This window comes from Xyrauchen texanus, chromosome 12, assembly GCF_025860055.1.
Source record: "Xyrauchen texanus isolate HMW12.3.18 chromosome 12, RBS_HiC_50CHRs, whole genome shotgun sequence".
NCBI lineage: Eukaryota > Metazoa > Chordata > Actinopteri > Cypriniformes > Catostomidae > Xyrauchen > Xyrauchen texanus.
In genome coordinates, this window is record NC_068287.1 from 33,637,362 (window position 1) to 33,658,227 (window position 20,866).

Genomic DNA, 20,866 nt, shown 5'->3' on the forward strand with positions numbered 1-20,866 from the left:
AAACACTATGGAAAAACAATGATTATCAAAAATCAACAATACCACATACATTTATTATTAAGTGATTATACACTGAGTAGATTATAACCAAGAGCAGGGGTTCTCAACCACTAGGTCACAACCCAAAATTGGGTCACTGATCATTGTCTTCTTGGTCACAAGGTCTTCTGTCATGATTACAAATGACCAATTAGAAGCATAGAACTGTACATTTGCAATGTTTGGGGCAATAGTGACCTCTATTGTCTATTAATTATTAGCTATCCAATCACAATAATCCATCAATGCTACAAATCGTTCTTTTTGGACCAGGTCTCTTTACGTAGCGTTGCATGTGCTAGCTCCATGCATTACCGTGCTAGTCTGAATTCAATCCAATCTCTGGACATCATAATTTTAGAGCTGCAGTCCATAGTAGGGTAGCCACTCGTCCTGTAAATATGGGATCATCTTGTATTTAAATATGAAATGATGAATGATATCGAATCAATATGGAATGCGATTTGTCCCGTTTTTAAGCTGGTCCAATGGTGTCACCACCAAATCATCAAGATCATTCATTTAACCTTGATATTCATTGGAAATTTTGGCAACAGTGGGTAATGAGAACTTTATCCAGCAGCACCAAAGCTACACATATTGGGCTATAGATATTAGGTTGCTACTGTATATTATTAACATATTGCACCCTGGTGAAAATAGAGTTAAATACTATTTGCACCCATGTTTAAATAGTAACATACAGTGTGGGCATCATCGCAGTGTGTCTATTGTGTATATTTAGAGTCCCACAGACACACTACATTAACTTCTACCCCTAAACCTAACCTTAACCTTACCTTAGAAAAAAGAACCTTGGTTTTACTACAGTAACCATGGTTTCACCATGGTATTTTTTTGTAAATTTACAGGAACCACTAAATTAACCATGGTTACTATATTGGCACCATATTACTGTACTAACAACACCATTGTTAATTGCATTAAAACTATGGTTTTTGCCAAAGAACATGGCTACTACAATATCAGTAATACAGTGATGCAATGTATCTACACTAATATATACTTAGTATATACTAATTTGTTTGTCGCAATACATTTTATATATATATATATATATATATATATATATATATATATATATATATATATATATATATATATTGTTTAAGTATGGCATTGCTGCTCTAAGAAATGGCAGTATTGCAAAAAAGAAATGTATCTACCTGCTTTATTAGGGTTCTCTGCCACCCAGGCTATGGTGATACCGCCTATTTCTGAGTCACTGAAGCGCAACAAGAAGGTTCCGTTGGGTTTGGACATCAGCATATCCTGAGCTTGCTGTTTATTCACAAAGCCAAGAATTGCCCTAAAATATATACAAACACAAAAGAGCATGAATACACACGTGAACACAAACATGCATAGCGAAATATAAACAGTAAAGGTAAAGAAGCCGTAAAATCAATGTGTACTGTACGGTATTGCTGTGATTTGTATACAAAGTATTACAAGATATGGGGTGAAGAGGGGGAATAGGAAAAGACAGCAAACTATATAGAGTTGGAGAACGAGCGACGATCTTATCAAGCCCTTAACAAACCTCTCAGATCTTATTGCTGTGTTAATCCATCCATGGCTTAATGCCTTAATGTATAGTCTTAACCAGCCCTATCTTAGAATCAGCCAGTTGCCATGGCAAAGAACCACTCCATAATGAAGATATCCATTATTTACTGATTTAAAGAGAGGAACAAAAGAACAAGAACTCAACACAATCTTATAGTACTGTATTTGTTATTACTAGGCTACATTTTTATTGCATTCTTTACATGAATAGAGTCTAATATGCTGAATCTATGCACATGATAGATAACAATGTTTAATAAACAATGGCATGACTGATCTATATTGTTGCACTATTGTACATAAGGGTCGGCTTGCATGTTGCTCAATTCAGAGTGTGTAAGCATGACACCATCACTTAATACTCTTAAAGGGAAAGTTCTCCCAGAAATTATTATTATTATATATATTTTTTTAAATCTTTATGACTTTATTCAATGGAATACAAAATGAGATGTTAGGCAGAATGTTAATCTTGGTCTCCATTTACTTTCATTAAATCTTTTTCATTGAAAGTGAATGGTGACTGAGGCAGCCACTCTGCTTAACTGCTTTTGCGTTCCACTGAAGAAAGTAATATAGCTCTGGAACAACATGAGGGTGAGTAAATGATGACAGAATTTTCATTTCTGGGTGGACTAACCCTTTAAGTATAGAGGCCCATTAGAGGAGTAAGGTCAAACAGCGTAAATGACGGCGTTCCCGTTTTAGTGTGAAATACTCTATGTCATTGTTATGTAAGGACAGGAGAGTCACTGTCATCTTTCCTTTCAGTTTTGCTCTTATCTATTTGCTTGTGTTGTATTCTGCCATTAAATGTTGCTGTAAACTGTATAATTTTCCATTGTCCCAGACAATTGATTTGCTTCATTGCCGTGCTTGTTTCATGTCTTTCACAGCACTCTGCAGTCTCTATTTGATCATATAAAAAATCATTAAACTCAAATCAATATTTTATTCCAGTTAAAAGTTGGATGATGAACAGTCAGCTGTTGATAATAGCAAAACAAATCCTTTCAGTGACATAAACTTCCATTTATTTTGCAATAATGAACATTACCCCATTCTTAAAATGTTGATGAATCATAATCATGTCATGACGGCTAAATCTGTAGGTGTTTGTGTATGATGTATATTTGTCTATATATTGTGCATCCAAAGGTCATTTCAGTCATCTTACCCATCATTCCAGTGAGGCTTTAGGTGTTTTTTAGTAAGCTCCATGACACCATCAAACCACTGCCAAAAAGTGAAGTTCCTGCCTGGTAAACTCTCCTGTATTGGCAAAAAAACAAAAATACAGGGTTTAACAAGGTCCACAGAGGGTTTGTAAAGACCAAGTAAAATGTTCCTGTAGAGTATGGTGCTAGCAATGCCAAGATCATGGGTTCAATCCCTAGGCATATACAGTGGCAAAACAATTTTGATCGTTTTATGCATTAACTGGCCAGAAAATTTAATTTAATCTTCATCATCGTCACAAGTGTAGACAATGTGCTTAAGTTAACAACACACAAAACATTTTAATAATTCATGTCTTTATTGAACACATCCTATTAAACATTCACAGTGCTTTGGAAAAAGTAAACCCTTGAATTTAATAACTGGTCAATCCTCCTGCGTCAACAATATCCTCAACCAGCATTTCCAGTGGGAATTTCATTAGGAATTTTGGACCATTCTTGCTTACAGAACTGCTTCAGCTCAGTCATATTCTTAGGATGTCTGGTTAGAATGGCTCTATTAAGGTCATTCTACAGCATCTCTATTGGGTTAAGGTCTGGGCTCTGACGGCCACACCAAAAGGTGGATTTACTTCAATGTTTAGGGTCATTGTCCTGCTGCACAGCCACCCTGACATTATCCAGTAGGACATATTGATAAACTTGGGACTTAATATTTCCCTCGATGATGGCAAGCGTCCAGGCCCCAAAGCAGCCCCAAATCATGATGCTCCCTTCACCATACTTAACAGTTGAGATGATGTTTTCTTTTAGTATGCAGTGCCCTTTTTATGCCATTTGTAGCGCTACATGATTATCACAAACAAGTCAACCATAGTTTCATCAGACCACAAAACATTTTCCCAGTAGCATTGTGAAGTATCAAGGTGGTCTTTGGCAAACTTCAGTCATAAAGCAATGTTTTTGTTAGAAAGCAGCAGCTTCCTTCGTGGTGTCCTGCCATGGACACCATGCCTGTTTAATGTTTTCTTGTATATTAGACTCATGAAAAAAGATGTTAACCAGTTCCAATGATTCCTTCATTCTTTAGCTGTCACTCTAGGGTTCTTTTTTACCTCACTGAGCAGTCTGTGGTGTGCCCTTTGAGTCATCTTGGCTGGACGGCCACTTCTAGAGAGATTAGTCAAAATACTACACTGCAAAAAATATTTTCAAGGAAAGTGTTCTTGTCTTGTTTTCCAGTAAAAATACGTAAAAACGTGATTTATTTACTTGAAACTTTACTTGCGATAAATCTAATCAAATTTAGTGAGATTTATGCTTAAAACATCTGTCTGCCAATGGGGTAAGAAAAATAAACTTAATTCCAAGGAAAAACTAAATCATTTTGCTTACCCCATTGGCAGATTTAGTCTAAAGTTCATAACATTTTGTCAGACTTATCTTAAAACAAAACTTAATATCTTATCCCATTTTGCTTGAAAAGTAAATAAATGAGGTTTTAAGAATGTTTCAATAATTTTACAGAAAAACGAGACAAAAATACTTGTCTTGAAAATAATGTTTTTGCAGTGTAAATCATCTCCATTTATGAACAATTTGTCTAACTGTGAACAGATGAATATCTAAGCTCTTCGAGGTAACTTTGTAACCCTTTCCAACCTCATGCAAAGCAACAATTCTTGATCGTAGGTCTTCTGAGATCTCTTTTTTTGTGAGATTCAGCAGATGCTTCTTGTGAATAGCAAACTCAAAATGTTTGAGTGCTTTTTATAATTCAAAGTAGCTCCAACCCACACCTCCAATATAATTTAATTAATTGGACGCCACATTTTCCAACTCCTGACTCTAATTAGCTTTTGTTGACATCATTAGCCTCGGGGTTTATATACTTTTTCCAACCTTCACTGTGAGTGTTTTGAATGATGTATTCAATATTTGCAATATGTGAGTAATACAGTTATTAGTTAAAACAGATTTTGTTTGTTCAATGTAATAAAAAAATGTATACATACATGCAGGTAATTCCAAAGGGTTCACATACTTTATCTTGCCACTTAAACATATACCTTAAAGAGATAGTTTGCCCAAAAAATACATTATTTAATAATTTACTCATCCTCAAGTTGTTCCAAGCCTGTATGACTTTTTCCCTCCTGTGGAACACTAAAGGAGGCTGGGCAGAATGCTAGCCTCATTTAGCATTCACCTTCATTGTATGAAAAAGATGCAATAAAAGTGATTAGTGACTAAGACTAACATACAGACTAGCCTGCGAGTAGTTTTGGATAAGAGTGTGTGCCAAATACATGTAAATGTTATAAAACTTCCTTTTTTGAGCATGTATGATGACTGTTTGCTCACATGTGCCGACACATTACAAAAAATGAAAAAGAAAAAAAATAGAGAAAGTGCGGTTTTTGTCTGGTACATATTCCTAATGAGCAATTTATTAATTGAAAATGGACAAAGAGGTAAAGATCAGACAGTAAACAGCTCAAGATTTAGGTTGAGAGTGTGTGGTAAAAGAAAGGTTCAGTGCTAAAGAAACGCAGGCATGACTGTCTGAATGAGAGCATGATCCTCTGCCTAATGTTCATTCAGTTTTTAATCACTGATCCACAGGCAAAGTCACAGTACTTAGGACTGAAGACAACAAGTGTTCTTCTTTATTTTAATCACTCTCTTTCATAGAACATGGTGTCCTGTATTCTGATCATAACATCAGTTTCAACAGTTAACATGGAAGAACAATGGACACACACAGGAATAAATAAACACCTGGATTTACTGATGGCTCCTGAATAGATATAACAATGGTCCAGAATTATCTTGCCTAACCTGCCTATTAAAGGTGAATTGAGAAAATGTTCTGGCAATAAATGGAAGTGGAGCGTAGTTCTAGCGGGAAGACCAGCAGGTGTACATTATCACATCATTAGCTGGGTAACTCCTAGCCAATCGCACGTAAGCATTGCTTTATAAGTCCGCTCACAATCTATCACATTGCTGTTTCGGTGTGCTAACACTGCAACCTCCACCTCCCCACCACCACCAGTTGAGCCCTGTCCCGCAGGGGGGGTAGGCTCCTCGCCCCTGCCTCCTATCTCCAGCAGGACATGACGGTTCCGGGTACAACTCCCTCGGACTGCCGGACGGGGCCTACGCCAAAGAGAGAGACATCACCTCCCGTTTTACATCTATCAAATAAATGACATCTCAAACTTCACTCAAGCCTGCGTGTCTTCCCGATAGAACTATTTCTTATTCATAAAACTATATTTCGCCTTTCCAAAAGAAATAAATGCAATGGCAATAGACTATTTAGCCGTGCTTTTTCACTGCACATTTGAGCAAGTCGCTCGCAGCATCATATACGAACATCCCACTTTCCACTTCTAAATAAATTTACTAGCAAACTGGTGAGTACATAGTGAGTTTTATTTCCTCTAATATTTACTTGCATTTGGCGCTTGGCTAGTATTCATTTGGACACTGGATATGACAACAACAAAAAAAGCATTGGAAAAGCATCAAATCACTGCATGATGTTTTTAATAATTATTATATTTATCCCCCTTTTCCCCCAATTTGGAATGCCCAATTCCCACTACTTAGTAGGTCCTCGTGGGTTACTCACCTCAATCAGGGTGGCGGAGGACAAGTCTCAGTTGCCTCTAGTTCTGAGACAGTTAATCCACGCATTTTATCACGTGGCTCGATGTGCATGACACCGCGGAGACTCCCAGCATGTAGTTGCTCATGCTACTCTCCACGATTCACGCACAACTTATGCCCCATTGCGAGAAAGAACCCCTAATCATGACCACAAGGAGGTTACCCCACGTGACTCTACCCTCCCTAGCAACCAGGCCAATTTGGTTGCTTAGGAGACCTGGCTGGAGTCACTCAGCACAACCTGGATTCCTGGAACTTGCGACTCCAGGGGTGGTAGTCAGCATCAATACTCGCTGAGCTACCCAGGCCCCAATTGCATGTTTTTAATAAGATTATGGTATTTTAAAACGATAAAGGTATCACTATTTCTCCAAAAGTGTGTGTGTACTGTTAGCAATGAATTAGAATGTGTAAATAAACATATCCATAAACATAAAAGATGCCTGAATTCCACAGTCCTTTGATAGTAAAACTGCATGCTCATTGTAGCATATCAGCACAAGGCCATTTCAAAGGCAGCTACAGCCTTAGGCCTGCACATCAAAAGCTCTGTGATCAAACCTCACTTCCTGAATAACCATTAACTATTGCAATGGTTGAGAAACAATGTTGATCAGATTCTGCCCCGGGCTGTCAAGATCGCCACTTAATATTAAGAAAACAAAGTCAGAAAAGATGAGAGACTAGTTTATGATTAAACCATCTGTGAGAACATTGTTCATTGGTTCTGTTGGGTAACATGCATAAGGTCACAGTCAGAGTTATTGTTACAAAGTAACAGGCCATGCTGTTTTTAATTTCAGAGTTTCATTGGAGCTGACACAAAGCTGTCAAATTCATCATGCTGTAAGCAAGAATGAATTTGTGAACTTTCCATAAATTGAGCAGTCAGTAATATAACTGTCTGGCAAGTTGTTTTTTAAGAGCTTTGGCTAGTAATACAAATTGTGTGATTCTCTTGACTTTTTTAACCTTTGAACCACAAGCCAAATATCCACAAATATAAACCTTGTTTGCTTAAACATGATTGGTACACCAGCAGTTGTGATGTCAATTGTATAGCTTTATCCAAATAATTTTGTTGGGTGGTGAGTTGTCGTTTTAGAGGAAGTTACTATATTTTGATAACAGTTTATGAAGACATTCTTTTAATTATTTGGAATATTGTGCAGTGATGCATCAAGCACAATAAGACCAGGAACATACATTAAGAAATAATTTTTCCACTTAATTTTGGCCCTTTTCTTGATATGTAATCCAGAAAATACACAAGGATGAGTAAATTATATTGGAAAAAAGGGGGAACATAATCAGAAAAAGTCACAAGCCAGATTTGAACCTGCATTACCCACATGAGCACCCCATCTCAATGAGTCGGAGAATGTGTGCTAACTACTGACCTGTTAAACACTGGGTAGTGAAGTCCAGTATCCTGATGAAGGTATAGTTGCTGTCAGTTTTATTCTGAAGTGTGGGTAGTGCATTTTCTTACCCTATTAAATTGCGACCAGGTCATGGTCATGTTTCGGTAGTCCTCAGGGTTGACGCTGGAGCTGCTGAAGGCTTTCTGAGCAAGAAAGACCAGATTCTCCTCAGACAAACCTCGATTCGACTGCACCTCTGCCTTGTACTTCATATTCAGAGCCTCACACAACTGCGGCCATAACACCTTGTCTGGAACTATGAAGGGGACTCGTCCCTGAGAGAGGACATGACAATTAGGACCCCCTCCAAAACGCTCTATTAAAATTTGTCAGTTGGAAAGTATATCTATTGAACCTTGCAAAAAGTTAATCAAAGCTTGTGATGTTGCTGACTGTGTGTAGCACCTTCCACTCTGCATATCCTTCTAAAGAATTCCAATGTTATAAAAAAGCCGCTAAAGTTTATTTTGAACAAAATCATTTCAGCTCACAGTATCTTAAATAGTTTAAAATGTCTAACATTATAAGAAATAAAAAATTATTTAAAAAATGTTTATGATCTAGAGCTGAGAAGTATGGCGATATACAATCACCGACCACTTTATTAGGTACACCTGTACACCTACTCATGGGATTATCTAATCAGCCAATCGTGTGGCAGTAGTGCAATGGATACAATTATGCATATATGGGTCAGGCGCTTCAGTTCATGTTCACATCAACCATCAGAATTTCGACCGTGGTATGATTTTTGGTGCCAGACAGGCTGGTTTGAGTATTTCTGTAACTGCTGAACTCCTAGGATTTTCTTTATATATATTTTGTCCCCTTTTCGGCATGCCCAATTTCCAATGCACTCTAATTCCTTGTGGTAGTGGCGAAGTGACTCGCCCACATATCTTATCATGTGGCTAGCTGAGCGCATTACCAAGGCGACCTAGTGGCTGTGGAGGCTCGCGCAACTCACCACACACCCCACAGAGAGCGAAACTCACCATTATAGTGACCACGAGGAAGGTAACCCTCGTGACTCTAGCCACCCTAGCAACAGGGCCAATTGGTTGCTTTGAAAGCCTGGCTGGAGTAACTCAGAACACCCTGGATTCAAACTTGCAAATAGCATCTCAGAATGCACAACACGTTGAACCTTGAGGAATCTTCCGGTATCTGTACTTCAGCAAACATGGAGAGAGAAGTGACTGCACTGAGTTAATAACCTCAAGAGTTATTATAGAAAACACCTTTTTCAACAGTGCATTTATGTCTAGTAAGCTATATAGATAAAAAAAAGGTTTCCATTTTCCAATAGAAGGCTATAGCCAAAACTAATATATTATAGAGGTTTTTGCTTCAGAATAAAAGCTAACGCTTATATTTAACTAGACAGAAGCAGAATTTTTTGTTTAGACTGAAAAACGATGCAGAGTAGATAAAACAGATCAAATACTATTTTTAATAATTATATATTTATTAATCAAGAATTTTAAATGCAATGGACATGACGGGTCTACCATGAGGCTACTTAGGACATCATTTTGAATAAAAAATAACTTGTATTATTTTTTCAGAAGTTTTTGAATCACTTTCCATGAAAATGTGTAGGCTACATCATCAGAAGACCTTGTCAGTGTCCACTTCTGTCAGCCAAGAACAGAAAGCTGAGGCTGCAGTGGGCCTACCATCTGTGTACCTCAGCAGAAATCAAGATTCATCAGACCAGGCTACATTTTTCTAGTATTTAACTGTCCAGTTTTGGTGAGCCTGTGCCTATTGCAGCCTCAGTTTTCTGTTCTTGGTTGACAAAAGTGGAACCGAACGTGGTCTCTTGCTGTTGTTGTAGATCCACCTCAAGGTTCTACATGTTTTCTGAAATGCTATTCTGCTCACTACAATTGTACAGAGTGGTTATCTTAGTTACTGCAGCCTGTCTGTCAGCTTGAACCAGTCTGGCCATTCTCCATTGACCTCTCTCATCAACAAGGAGTTTACATCTACAGAACTGCCGCTCACTGGATGTTTTTTGTTTTTGCCACCATTCTAAGTAAACTTTAGAAACTGTTTTGCATGAAAATCCCAGGAGATCAACAGTTATAGAAATACAAAAACCAGCCCGTTTGGCACCAAAAATCATGCCACAGTTGAAATCACTGAGATCACATTTTCTCCCCATTCTGATGGTTGATATGAACATAAACTGAAGCTCTTGACCCATATCTGCATGAATTTATGCGCTGTACTGATGCCACATGATTAGCTGATTATATAATCTCATGAATATGTAGGTGTACATGTGTTCCTAATAATGTGGTAGGTGAGTGTATATCGTGGCAAAGGTATAAAGTTTTAACCTGTAGAGATTTTTCTATACCATCTGTGTCGTGGTATGTAAATATCTGGGTGCACGACGCTCCATTTGGCTGCACATGAGACTGATAGTGAGAGAGACGAACAAACATGGAGAAAGATGAACACACAGAATGTGGGACGACCCTGAATAAGTCAAACGCAGGAGGAGGAATTTATTTTTGGCAATACAAGGTGCCGTTTTCTCACGTTCCTGGATGAAGCTTTCCTTCCGGTATCTGTACTTCAGCAAACATGGAGAGAGAAGTGACTGCACTGAGTTAATAACCTCAAGAGTTATTATAGAAAACACCTTTTTCAACAGTGCATTTATGTCTAGTAAGCTATATAGATAAAAAAATGGTTTCCATTTTCCAACAGAAGGCTATAGCCAAAACTAATATATTATAGAGGGTTTTGCTTCAGAATAAAAGCTAACGCTTATATTTAACTAGACAGAAGCAGAATTTTTTGTTTAGACTGAAAAACGATGCAGAGTAGATAAAACAGATCAAATACTATTTTTAATAATTATATATTTATTAATCAAGATTTTTAAATGCAATGGACATGACGGGTCTACCATTAGGCTACTTAGGACATCATTTTGAATAAAAAATAACTTGTATTATTTTTTCAGAAGTTTTTGAATCACTTTCCATGAAAATGCGTAGGCTACATCATCATGTATATTGTTATCGACCACATATTTCAAGAATTTCTCTCTATAATTTGATGCTTATATTACCCACCTCTATAAAACATGGTTACCTAATAAACCTTTTTTGTTGATTTTCCAGAAAGAAAAAAATATTTATTGATTTATACTGCTGCTGTACAATAACATTACTAGAATTCTGGTCATATTGCCCACCCCTATTATGATCCCTTTAAAGAAATGTACAGGACGATTTCGCAAGAATTTATAGCGATACTTTACATCAGCTCTGTCATGCCTCCACTACCTGACACATCCCGCTTGATTAGAAGAAACAAAACATGTTAAATGTTCTGCATACATGCCACTCACTGCTGCCCTGAAGAAAACTCACTTTGTATTCAATGTTTTCATGACTCATGATGATCTGATCTTTGGCATCGCTTAAAGAAGATTAAAGGTAGAATATGTACAGTAAAGGAACATGAGTCATATGCCAACAGCCATCCAATCAACTCCCATGCTTTGAACATGACTACTTTATTTATAAATTGTGGGGAGTTTGAGATGTCCCAGTGAGTGGGCAAAAATGAAAGGATGTATGGTTTGGAGAATGGGTCTTGTGTGTTTTCAAGTGATGCCAGATATCTATGCAAAGGTTTTACAGAGCTTAATAGAATCTTTATTTATCGGCACATGATCAGGACCGGTGCAATTTGTCTCTTCGACATTCGTGTGATGGCGTCATTAAGCGGCACAATTAACTTATTGCACAGAAAGTCCCATTGGAGTAAGCCGCGTTAAGTGCATTGTTCAAATGTACAATGGTGACACTGTAGATCCTGGCTCACTCATTAAAATAAAAAACTAAAATAAATAAAATAAACTTATGATTTTAAAGACCCTATTAAAGAATCAAAATTGGAGTTTTATTATTAGTTCATGCATCTTAGCTTTAAAGCCATCCATATGCTAGTGTACTCCTAAAAGTTGGCCAATCAAATACACCTTAGAATGAAAATTTTCTTTCCCCCCTTCCTGTTTTAAAAGAAGTACGTCAACAAGGACAGAAAACTCAGCTCAAGCTATTTCATGGTGTCTTTAACCACTACCCCACCACCCACTCAAAATAGAAAAACTGATGTTATCTGAAACCAACCGGTTCAGCGAAAGCATTGTCCCACAGAACGGTGGCTGTGGCATTGTTATCTTGACTTCCATGGACAATTACCACCACTGGCAAAGACAGAGTCTGGGAAAAACAGATGTGAGAGAGAGAGAGAGAGAGGGAGAGAGAGAAGGATGAACCAGGTAGTATTTGACTTGTTATATACAATTCCTATAAGAATAGTAATAGAGTAATTATCATTATTCTAATATAAAGTAAATATAATAATTATAATGGTTGGCTTTGTTCTGCTACATCAAAAGCTATCAAAGTATTCCTTTGAATAAACTGGAAAAGCAACATTAGTCCAAATTAAATGTGCATGGATCTTTGGAAGGGAATGATAACCTTTAAAACCAATGGAGAAAATGTTGAGTATTAATGATTGCTATGCCCTTTTGTGATTTTAAACAGATTCAGTTTACTGTACGTTTAATGGTATGTAGCTCATAAGCACAAGATTTCTGAATCTCACCTTAACCTGAAATACCAGCTCATTTCCCCCAACGCTAAACTGTGACTCAAACAAAATGGTAAATTTCTCCTCCGTAACAGACTCCGCTCCTCGACGGTCTGAGCGTCTGATTCTCTTCAAAGACTACAGAACAAATGAAAAGAAGAAAGAAATAGACACTTTCATGAAAGCAGTTCAATTTGTTCTCTGTATTTAAGATTCTTTCACTAGGTTTATTGCATACAGATTGACCCTAAAAAGTATTTGTACACTTAAACCACACTTAAATTTGTCTGAATGTTGATTGTATTAGATGACAAAATATAAATAAAGAAATAAATATGTTTAAAGAAAGTTAGCACAGTCTCTGCTCTCTAAAGTTAGTCTTTATTGATGGCCACACTGCACTCACCATGTTTCTAAAGTGTGCACTCAAGGTGCCTGTGGTCTGATGGTACTCCATCACACAGTTGTTATTCAAGATCTCCCCACTGCTTTCACTGTAAGACAGACACAGAGACAGACATTATTATTTAAAGCCAGAAAGATGGAAATGTTGCATGGCATTAAAGGGATAGTTCACCCCAAAATGAAAATTCTCTCATCTTTTATTCACCCTCATGCCATCCCATATGTGTATGACTTCCTTTCTTCAGCAGAACACATTTTAAGAAAAATAGATGGCTCACTCAGCATAAATATTTTTCTGTTTTTCTTCAAATGTGTTTTGCTGAAGAAAGTAAGTCATACACATCTGGGATGGCATGAGGGTACGTAAACGATGAGAGAATTTTCATTTTTAGGTGAACTGTCCTTTAAAAGTAGACCTATTATGCCCCTTTTTACAAGATGTAATGTAAGTCTCAGGTTTCCCCAGAATGTGTCTGGAAAGTTTCAGCTCAAAATACCCCACGGATCATTTATTATACCATGTTGTAAATGCCTCTTTTTGGGTGGAATCAAAAACACACTATTTTCATGTGTGTCTCTTTAAATGCAAATGAGCTGCTGCTCCCCGCCCCCAACATAGCTCTGGTCTCCGTGAATACAATCAGAGACAATGGTAACTTTAGCTGCATTAGCCGTGGAATCAGCTAACAAGCACATTCGGAAAGGCGATTTGCAAACATTCACAAAATACTCGATACTTCATCTTCAGGATATAAAGCTGGAACACGAACAGTTGATCCATGCTTGAGAATAAAAATATTTGAAAATTCTGCTTTATATTGACACTCATTCACAAAGCAGTCCGGTGTAAAATTATTTACACAAACATACACACATTTTTGTATGTTTTGGGGCACGTTTCCTTCAAAAACAAAACGTGTCCACTGCGTCTTCAGTTGCTCTGATGCTGGGAGTACATGAAGACTCTTATGTTCACTTTTACTGCCAACAACAGAACAGTTATGATGCTTACGAAGCTGAGACATTATTCTTCTCACTGTATCTGTTCCAGCGTGAAAAAAATGGCAGACTGTGTGTAGATCACATGGGAGAATCTATGATAATAGGGTAGAGTCCGTCACCAGTCGTGGGCGAGGCCTGCTCTAACGTGACCATTCATTTTGACATACTGTTTTTGATTAATCGAAATATAAGAAAGAGGAGTGGGTTGACTTTTAACATTGTTGGGTGGTTGTGTACACACACTGCCGACTCACATTTATCTACAAACACAAGTAAATGTGAAAATGTGAATTTTGCATAATAGGTCCCCTTTAAGCATTTTTTCATTTTTCATGTTCAGAGCATGTGTGAGCACAATGGACCAAAAAACATTTGGACTCTTGAGGCACACGTAAAAATGTGTGAATGTCACTGCATTAGATAACACAAAGTGTCATCTGCAAACAAAAGATCCTAGACCTTTTCTCAGAACTTCATGTATGAAGGCAGTTCCCTTCAAGTTCACACAGGTGTCCTAGCAGACAAACCGCACGTGTAGTTCAGAACATTAAATATGGACATGTTCTACTAACATCTGATAACCAGAAAGCGTCCAAATCTGTCTTAATTTTAAACAGTATCTTAAACTTAAACCTTACAAACTTTTTTTTGTAAAATGTTTCGCTTGAAAAGTGTGCATGTGCTTTTTTTATATTTATTTTTTATATAGGTTCCACTTGGTTTGATATTGTTATTATCTAATGCTTTAAAGTGAGCTAAAGTGTCCAAATACTTTTTGAGGCCACTGTAAAATACTGTATATGTGTGTGTGTGTGTGTTGATGATTTATAGTTTAAAAGTGTGCGAGTAAATGAGTATAAGATGACAGAATGGGGTGGTGCAGAGAAGTTAGTAAATACAATATAGTGTATTTGTATGTGTGCTGGTTCAACTAACTTTCTGGTGTTCTCGTTCTTGAGCAGGGCTTTGGCCTGCTGTTCGCTGATGATGGTGGCTTTGACCTGTGGCGGGTTCATGTGCACGTTGAGTTTCCCGCCCACCAGCAAACGCACTGTCGCCGCAAATTTCGTTTGCGTTTTCAGCACCTGAGGGGGCTGCTTTTCGATGATGAAAGTACTGCAGGGGAAAAACAAATAAATACACACATAAACACATTTACTGTACAGTACATCCATTTAAAACACACTAAATGTAGGATTCAGATTCAAACTTGCACCACCCGTATGAGCATCTGTATTGGTATCTGTTTATTTGCTCACAATGTGTGCTCATCCTGGATGTCACAACCAAGAGAAAGAGAAAAATGTGAGATTACATCCGTAACGGAGTTATATGGATGATGTTTATGCTGACTGTCTGTGATTTTTGGAGCTTCAAATGTCAGATTACCATCCACTTGCACTGGCTAAATATGTGCACTAACCGATAAGCCATATGCATTTCTAACCTTACTATATTTTGGGGATACATGGGTTTAAAATTATTTTGGGTACTTTTTCAAAGGGGATATGGGTTCATAAATAAAGGCAAACAGCACTATTATTATTGCTAATACCAAGGGTTAGGGATACGACAAAACGGTGACAAAATACCATAGACTTTCATTGAATGAGAGACCTCTACCATATCTCTATATTATAGAGACTGGGGTGAGGGGGTGGCCACTTCTGACTTAGGCCAGTTAAGCCGGCGCCACACGAGCAGACTCAAAACAACTTGATTTTGGCTGAGGGTGTCACACTTGCTGACGGTTTTTCTTGGATCTCGCACTCTTCAGCCAGAGGTATGACACACTTGCCGATTTAGAATGGTGGAGGGATGTCAGACATACCAACTCACCTAAAATCACATGGAGCTCGCTAGAATAACAACAGGAGTACCACGTGAGCATAAAGAATTGTAAAAGAGTGATTTAGGATGTGATTCATGGAGTAACTTTGCCTTGTGAATGTGTGTGATTGCGTATTTATCCCCTTGAGGCTTGCCATAGAACGTGTATGTCCATAAGTAGCATTCAGAGAGAAAATAAATTATGTTCAATAACTGTTGTGCCTCCACTTTCTGTTTAAATAATTTTAGTGTAGGACAAAAACGCAGCCGAGTGCGATTGCAGATGAAAATGTTCAGATCAGCATGACATCTTGTCAGTTTTTCGATAAAAGAAGAAGTTCACTAGTAACTTGACAAGAACACAAGAGTTGACCCTGGCAACAGAAAGATTGTTTCTGTCATGTTTAATCCTTTTTTCCCATAGCTGTAACCATTAACTCAGCAGGGAGTGCAGAATTGTCAAATCATTAACAAATGTGTGCTCACTCCACCTGGTCATTAATGTGTTAAAAAAAGCTCACACCTGAAAACTGCGTAAAACTCGGCAAGTGTGGCCCCACCTTAAGTGACCACCTAGCAACCACCTAGAACCCCCTAGCAACCACATAGAATACCTTAGCAACCTCATAGCAATGGCCAGGCAATCATTCACAACACACTAGTATAATGGCAGTGACTTTTGCACAGGCAAGCACCACTTCTTCAGAAAATTCTAAAAGGGTAGTTAGGTTAAGGTATTAGATTAAGATTAGTGTGTCATTGTTAGAATTAGAATAAATTAAGATAGTCAGAAGTCTTTGGTATGTCTCCATTTATCTTTAGCTAGGTAAAAGCACACACACACACACACCGAACAGATCAACAGTCGCACTTCTTGATGGAAATCAGTTCAGACATCGATGGTCTTTAAAAGCAGCTGATCTCCCATTAAGCTCAGTATTTCAGAGACGACATGGCCTGAGGCACTTAACACACAAGAATGAACCCCCACACTGATCCCTTGTGGTAGGTGTGAACACTGACAGCAAGACCTGATATGAAGAAAAGTCTGAAGGAGAGCAGAAGTTTGTAGACATTCCCCAGTTTAGCACTCATTTTGCATGTTCTCATGGTATTGTAGCTGCAGCGAATTATTGAGGCTTAATGCTATTTTTATAGCATGTTGCCCATAACAGTTGTCAGTTGAGGGTGCTATATCGATGCTGTTGTTTTTGACAACCGCTTCAACTCATGTCAGTCTCAATAAAGCTCATTTAGTATTTTTGGAGTGCAGGGTTTTGGAAAGAGCAGGCGTGGCTAATCCAACGGCTCAGCTTGTGAAAATTCTAGAACAGCTAAAGTTGCTTACAGCACCATTTACAACAACAAAAACCATTAAAAGGGTTCAGCGGTGTTCCAATAAGGAAAGCAGCTCTCAACTTGCGATAGGGTCTTCTATGGAGATCTAAGAGAGTACAAGGAGATATGGCAAGAAATGATAAATGACGGCTTCAATCGGACAATTGACCAAATCATAAATACAGTAAAAATTTAAAAAACGAATGTAAAAGGAGTACATGGACCAGAAGAAGGACCTAGGCAATAAAACCGTTGACTACGATGTCTTAGACTCCCAACCAGCCATTTAACTAATCGAGGAATTGAATTCAGCGACAGTCACGCTCGAGACAAACACAGAATCGCCGGTGTCCTCTGCAGCTGATCTTGGTTTGTTATTACATTTGCCAACTTTGTTAGCCTTCCTTGCACTCTTCTCGCCTTATTTTGTGCAATGTTTTTGTTCAATAAGGGGATTTTTGACCAGGTACTCACTTAAAATAGCGGCTATCTGTAAAGTAAACTGGTGGAATTCTCAATCGAGACATAAACACAATATTAAATGCAATAGCAAAAGTGAGCCGGTTTGCGATTGGCTCCAGATTCCCCCGACCAAGAACCAGCACCATTTCAGTGGAAAAGGGCTATGAAACTCACACACACACACAGCCTCTGTTCGCATTACTCACACATTTACACAAGAACATGCATGGGGAGTAATACATAAATACTCATTTACTTGCCACCGAGACGCTTATCTTTCGATTTCATGATGTGGAAATGTGCAATGTGAAATTAAAGGGATCATTCTGTCATAATTTACTCACCCTAGTATCATTCCAAGCATACAGTACATGTCTTTCTTCTTTCCGTGGAAAACAAAAGGTCACCATTAACTTTCATTGTATGGAAAAAAATATGAAATAAAAGTGAATAGTGACTTAGAAATTGTAAACATTCTGCCTTACAACCTCTACCTGGTGTGTTTTTGTTATTGCTACCAAACTTCTAGATTATATATTAAATATTTTGTTCTTCACATCTAGATAGTAAAACCTGATTGAAACCTATGGACATTTAGATCTAGGCCAATACAAACACTCACAGACAGACAATAGGAAGGGAATGTACTGTATGGCTTTGTATGGTTGGGAGAGCCATGTTGTGAGGTCATCACTTAACAGCATGGGTCTAGAAAGAGACATGCTTTGCAGGAACTTGGCAAACAAACAAGCAAAAAACAACATCAAAAAACATTTTGTAATTTATAAACTCAATGAAATGGCTTGACGAATGTAGTTTTTGTTCCAGCATTGACATACTTCTTATTGAAACAGAAAGTTAGGATGGTACATATAGAAGGGTTTGCTCCTTTTGATTAATTAACCAATAGCCTTTAATTTACATCACAGCCATAATGAAGCATAATATTCTACCTGCTATTTCTAGTCATGGGCAGGAGGTATTAGAGGGAGGGGTTGTTCTCATTCTACAGAAAGCAGAACTGCATTATGAGGTCATCATTAAAATTCTAACAGTGCTTAGAAATAGCACATATATATACACAACATTCATCAAGTTCACACTGTTTGCAGGAAGGATATTGGTTGTTTCTCTGCAATGTGCAATCACTGAACCTCTTTTCTCTCTCACACACACACACCCACCTGGTGACTAAAGCTGAGATGATGTCAGTGATGGTGCTGTTGAGTTCGGTGAGCAGCTCTTCGATGGGGCCGGGAATGGGCAGCTGCTGTCTCAGATGCTCTGCCCTCCGGATCTGCTGTCGATTCTGCCAAATGGTTTCAGCGAGCTTTTCACACCTGTGCACACACACACACACACACACACACAGAAATAAGAAACGGATAGACACTTTATCATTTGCACAATCTGTACCACTTACACACTCTATAAATGACTTATAGGATGGATATCTATCTATCTATCTATCTATCTATCTATCTATCTATCTATCTATCTATCTATCTATCTATCTATCTGTCCGTCTGTCCGTCTGTCGTCTAGCTTATCTTCTATTGTCTTCTCCTAAATGACCATCAATACAAGCGTTCAAATTATACCAAAGCTTCCAGTGGGTTGGGGAAGGAGGGCAATATTGTTTAAGAAAACTGTTCTTAGAAAGCGAAAACCAAATTATTTTCAAATTAAAACAACAACAACAATAACAACACCCCGCATAAGATATGGTTGCACATAAAAACAAATATTTTTATTTACAGTGATTCCATAAATACAGTCACATGTTCTTGTACTTTTTGGATCATACTGCTAAAAGATTTGGAATTTGCATTTAAAACAAAAGCATAAAATAAAGATTTGCTCTCTATATGTGTGTATGTACCATGACTGTAGTATGTCCAGTCCCCCCTCAGGCGGTCCTCCGTTGCCAGCCAGCTGTTGACGTCTCTTCCACTGAATCAGCTCGTCATCAAGAATCACCGTCTGCTGTTTCCGTAGCAATGCCAGTGTTTTCTGGTGTTTCTCTGCAAGGCCCTGAGCACACACACACAAGGTTTTATAACATTACACACACACATGTGTAATTCTGTACTGTGCTTATTTAAATACCTACAGCCCACTTGACTTCTTCTTGAAAACAAATAGGCGGAGCACCATGGATTTATGATTATATGAAAGTGTCACTTTTATTATAAGGGGGACATACTGTATAATGGAAAGCAGAATTTTGATATTTTGAAAAGAAAGAGATCCTTATTTCACATACAAAGAGGTTAACCAATCATAACAAAGTTCATTAACATAAAGAGGTCTTATTTAAATGTATGATTTAATTTTTTATGAGGAACACAAGAGGAGAATGTTAGAGACTGACATTCTCAGGCACCATTCACTTTCACTGTATGGAGAAAGTAGAAATGACAGGGAATGGTGCGTAATTGATGACATTGATAGATTACATTTTTGGTGAACTATCCCTTTAATTCTACTCCTACAAGTGGATTTCAAGGGAAAAATGCAACAAAAATATAGGAAATGGCCCCTTATGTTACCGCTATGTTATGAACTGTAATTCTGTGTGTTTGTTGGCGAGTGTGTGTACCAGTCTGTATTTCTGCAGGGTGTTGGCCTCTCGGGTCAGCCAGGCCTCTACAGTGGCTCTCTTGTTGAGCAGACTAGGCTCTCTGAGCTGTCTGTCTGCTGGGGGCAATGTGGCCAGACTCGATAACTGAGCTGCATACAACAGAGTGGAGGCTTTAGACAACAAATACAAGCTTTGCAAACAAAAAAGCAATTTTGCCATATTGTTCTATGTAGAAATCTTACAGAATCAACTAAATAATTCTAGTTGGCCACTGGACATTCAATGTTGTTTACGGTTCTGTAGAGGGCTATACTGGATTTGCAGAAGACTGGATATTTGTACAGTATTTCATAATTGCTCAGTTTCTCTGAATATATATAAACATCTGAAAAATATATATTTTATATATTATTCTTTATCTATCAAGTATTAATACAGCTAGTCATGTTAGTATTTTGGTTAGAACAATTAAAATGACAAAAACTAATTTTTTTGATACTATATTTATAGTTGTGCAAACTAGGAGACCTAAATTCAGACTTGAGTCTTGCCTTGAGACTTGACTCTGATTTGCTATATCATGACTTGAACTCAAACATTATGGGAGCATCATACATGTTTATTATATGTATATTTTTATTAAAATTTGATGAATTGAATTATGAGATACATGGTATAATGTCTGCGTGTACTACTGGTTTTGT

At 37.7% G+C, this 20,866-nt stretch overlaps 1 protein-coding gene across 2 annotated transcripts in view; it reads right to left on the reverse strand.

Moving 5' to 3' along the window:
• The window catches only part of LOC127652635 (signal transducer and activator of transcription 5B-like), a 117,292-nt gene that overhangs the window by 12,206 nt on the left and 84,220 nt on the right, over window positions 1-20,866 (reverse strand). For both annotated transcript variants that reach the window (XM_052138895.1, XM_052138894.1), the window contains 10 exons: window positions 20,181-20,311; window positions 19,461-19,612; window positions 18,763-18,918; window positions 14,885-15,064; window positions 12,948-13,035; window positions 12,557-12,679; window positions 12,073-12,165; window positions 7,981-8,187; window positions 2,807-2,901; window positions 1,227-1,369 (listed from right to left, as the gene is read on the reverse strand). In XM_052138895.1, the coding sequence (XP_051994855.1) occupies window positions 1,227-1,369; window positions 2,807-2,901; window positions 7,981-8,187; window positions 12,073-12,165; window positions 12,557-12,679; window positions 12,948-13,035; window positions 14,885-15,064; window positions 18,763-18,918; window positions 19,461-19,612; window positions 20,181-20,311 (1,368 nt within the window). The remainder of the gene's footprint in view (window positions 1-1,226; window positions 1,370-2,806; window positions 2,902-7,980; window positions 8,188-12,072; window positions 12,166-12,556; window positions 12,680-12,947; window positions 13,036-14,884; window positions 15,065-18,762; window positions 18,919-19,460; window positions 19,613-20,180; window positions 20,312-20,866) is intronic.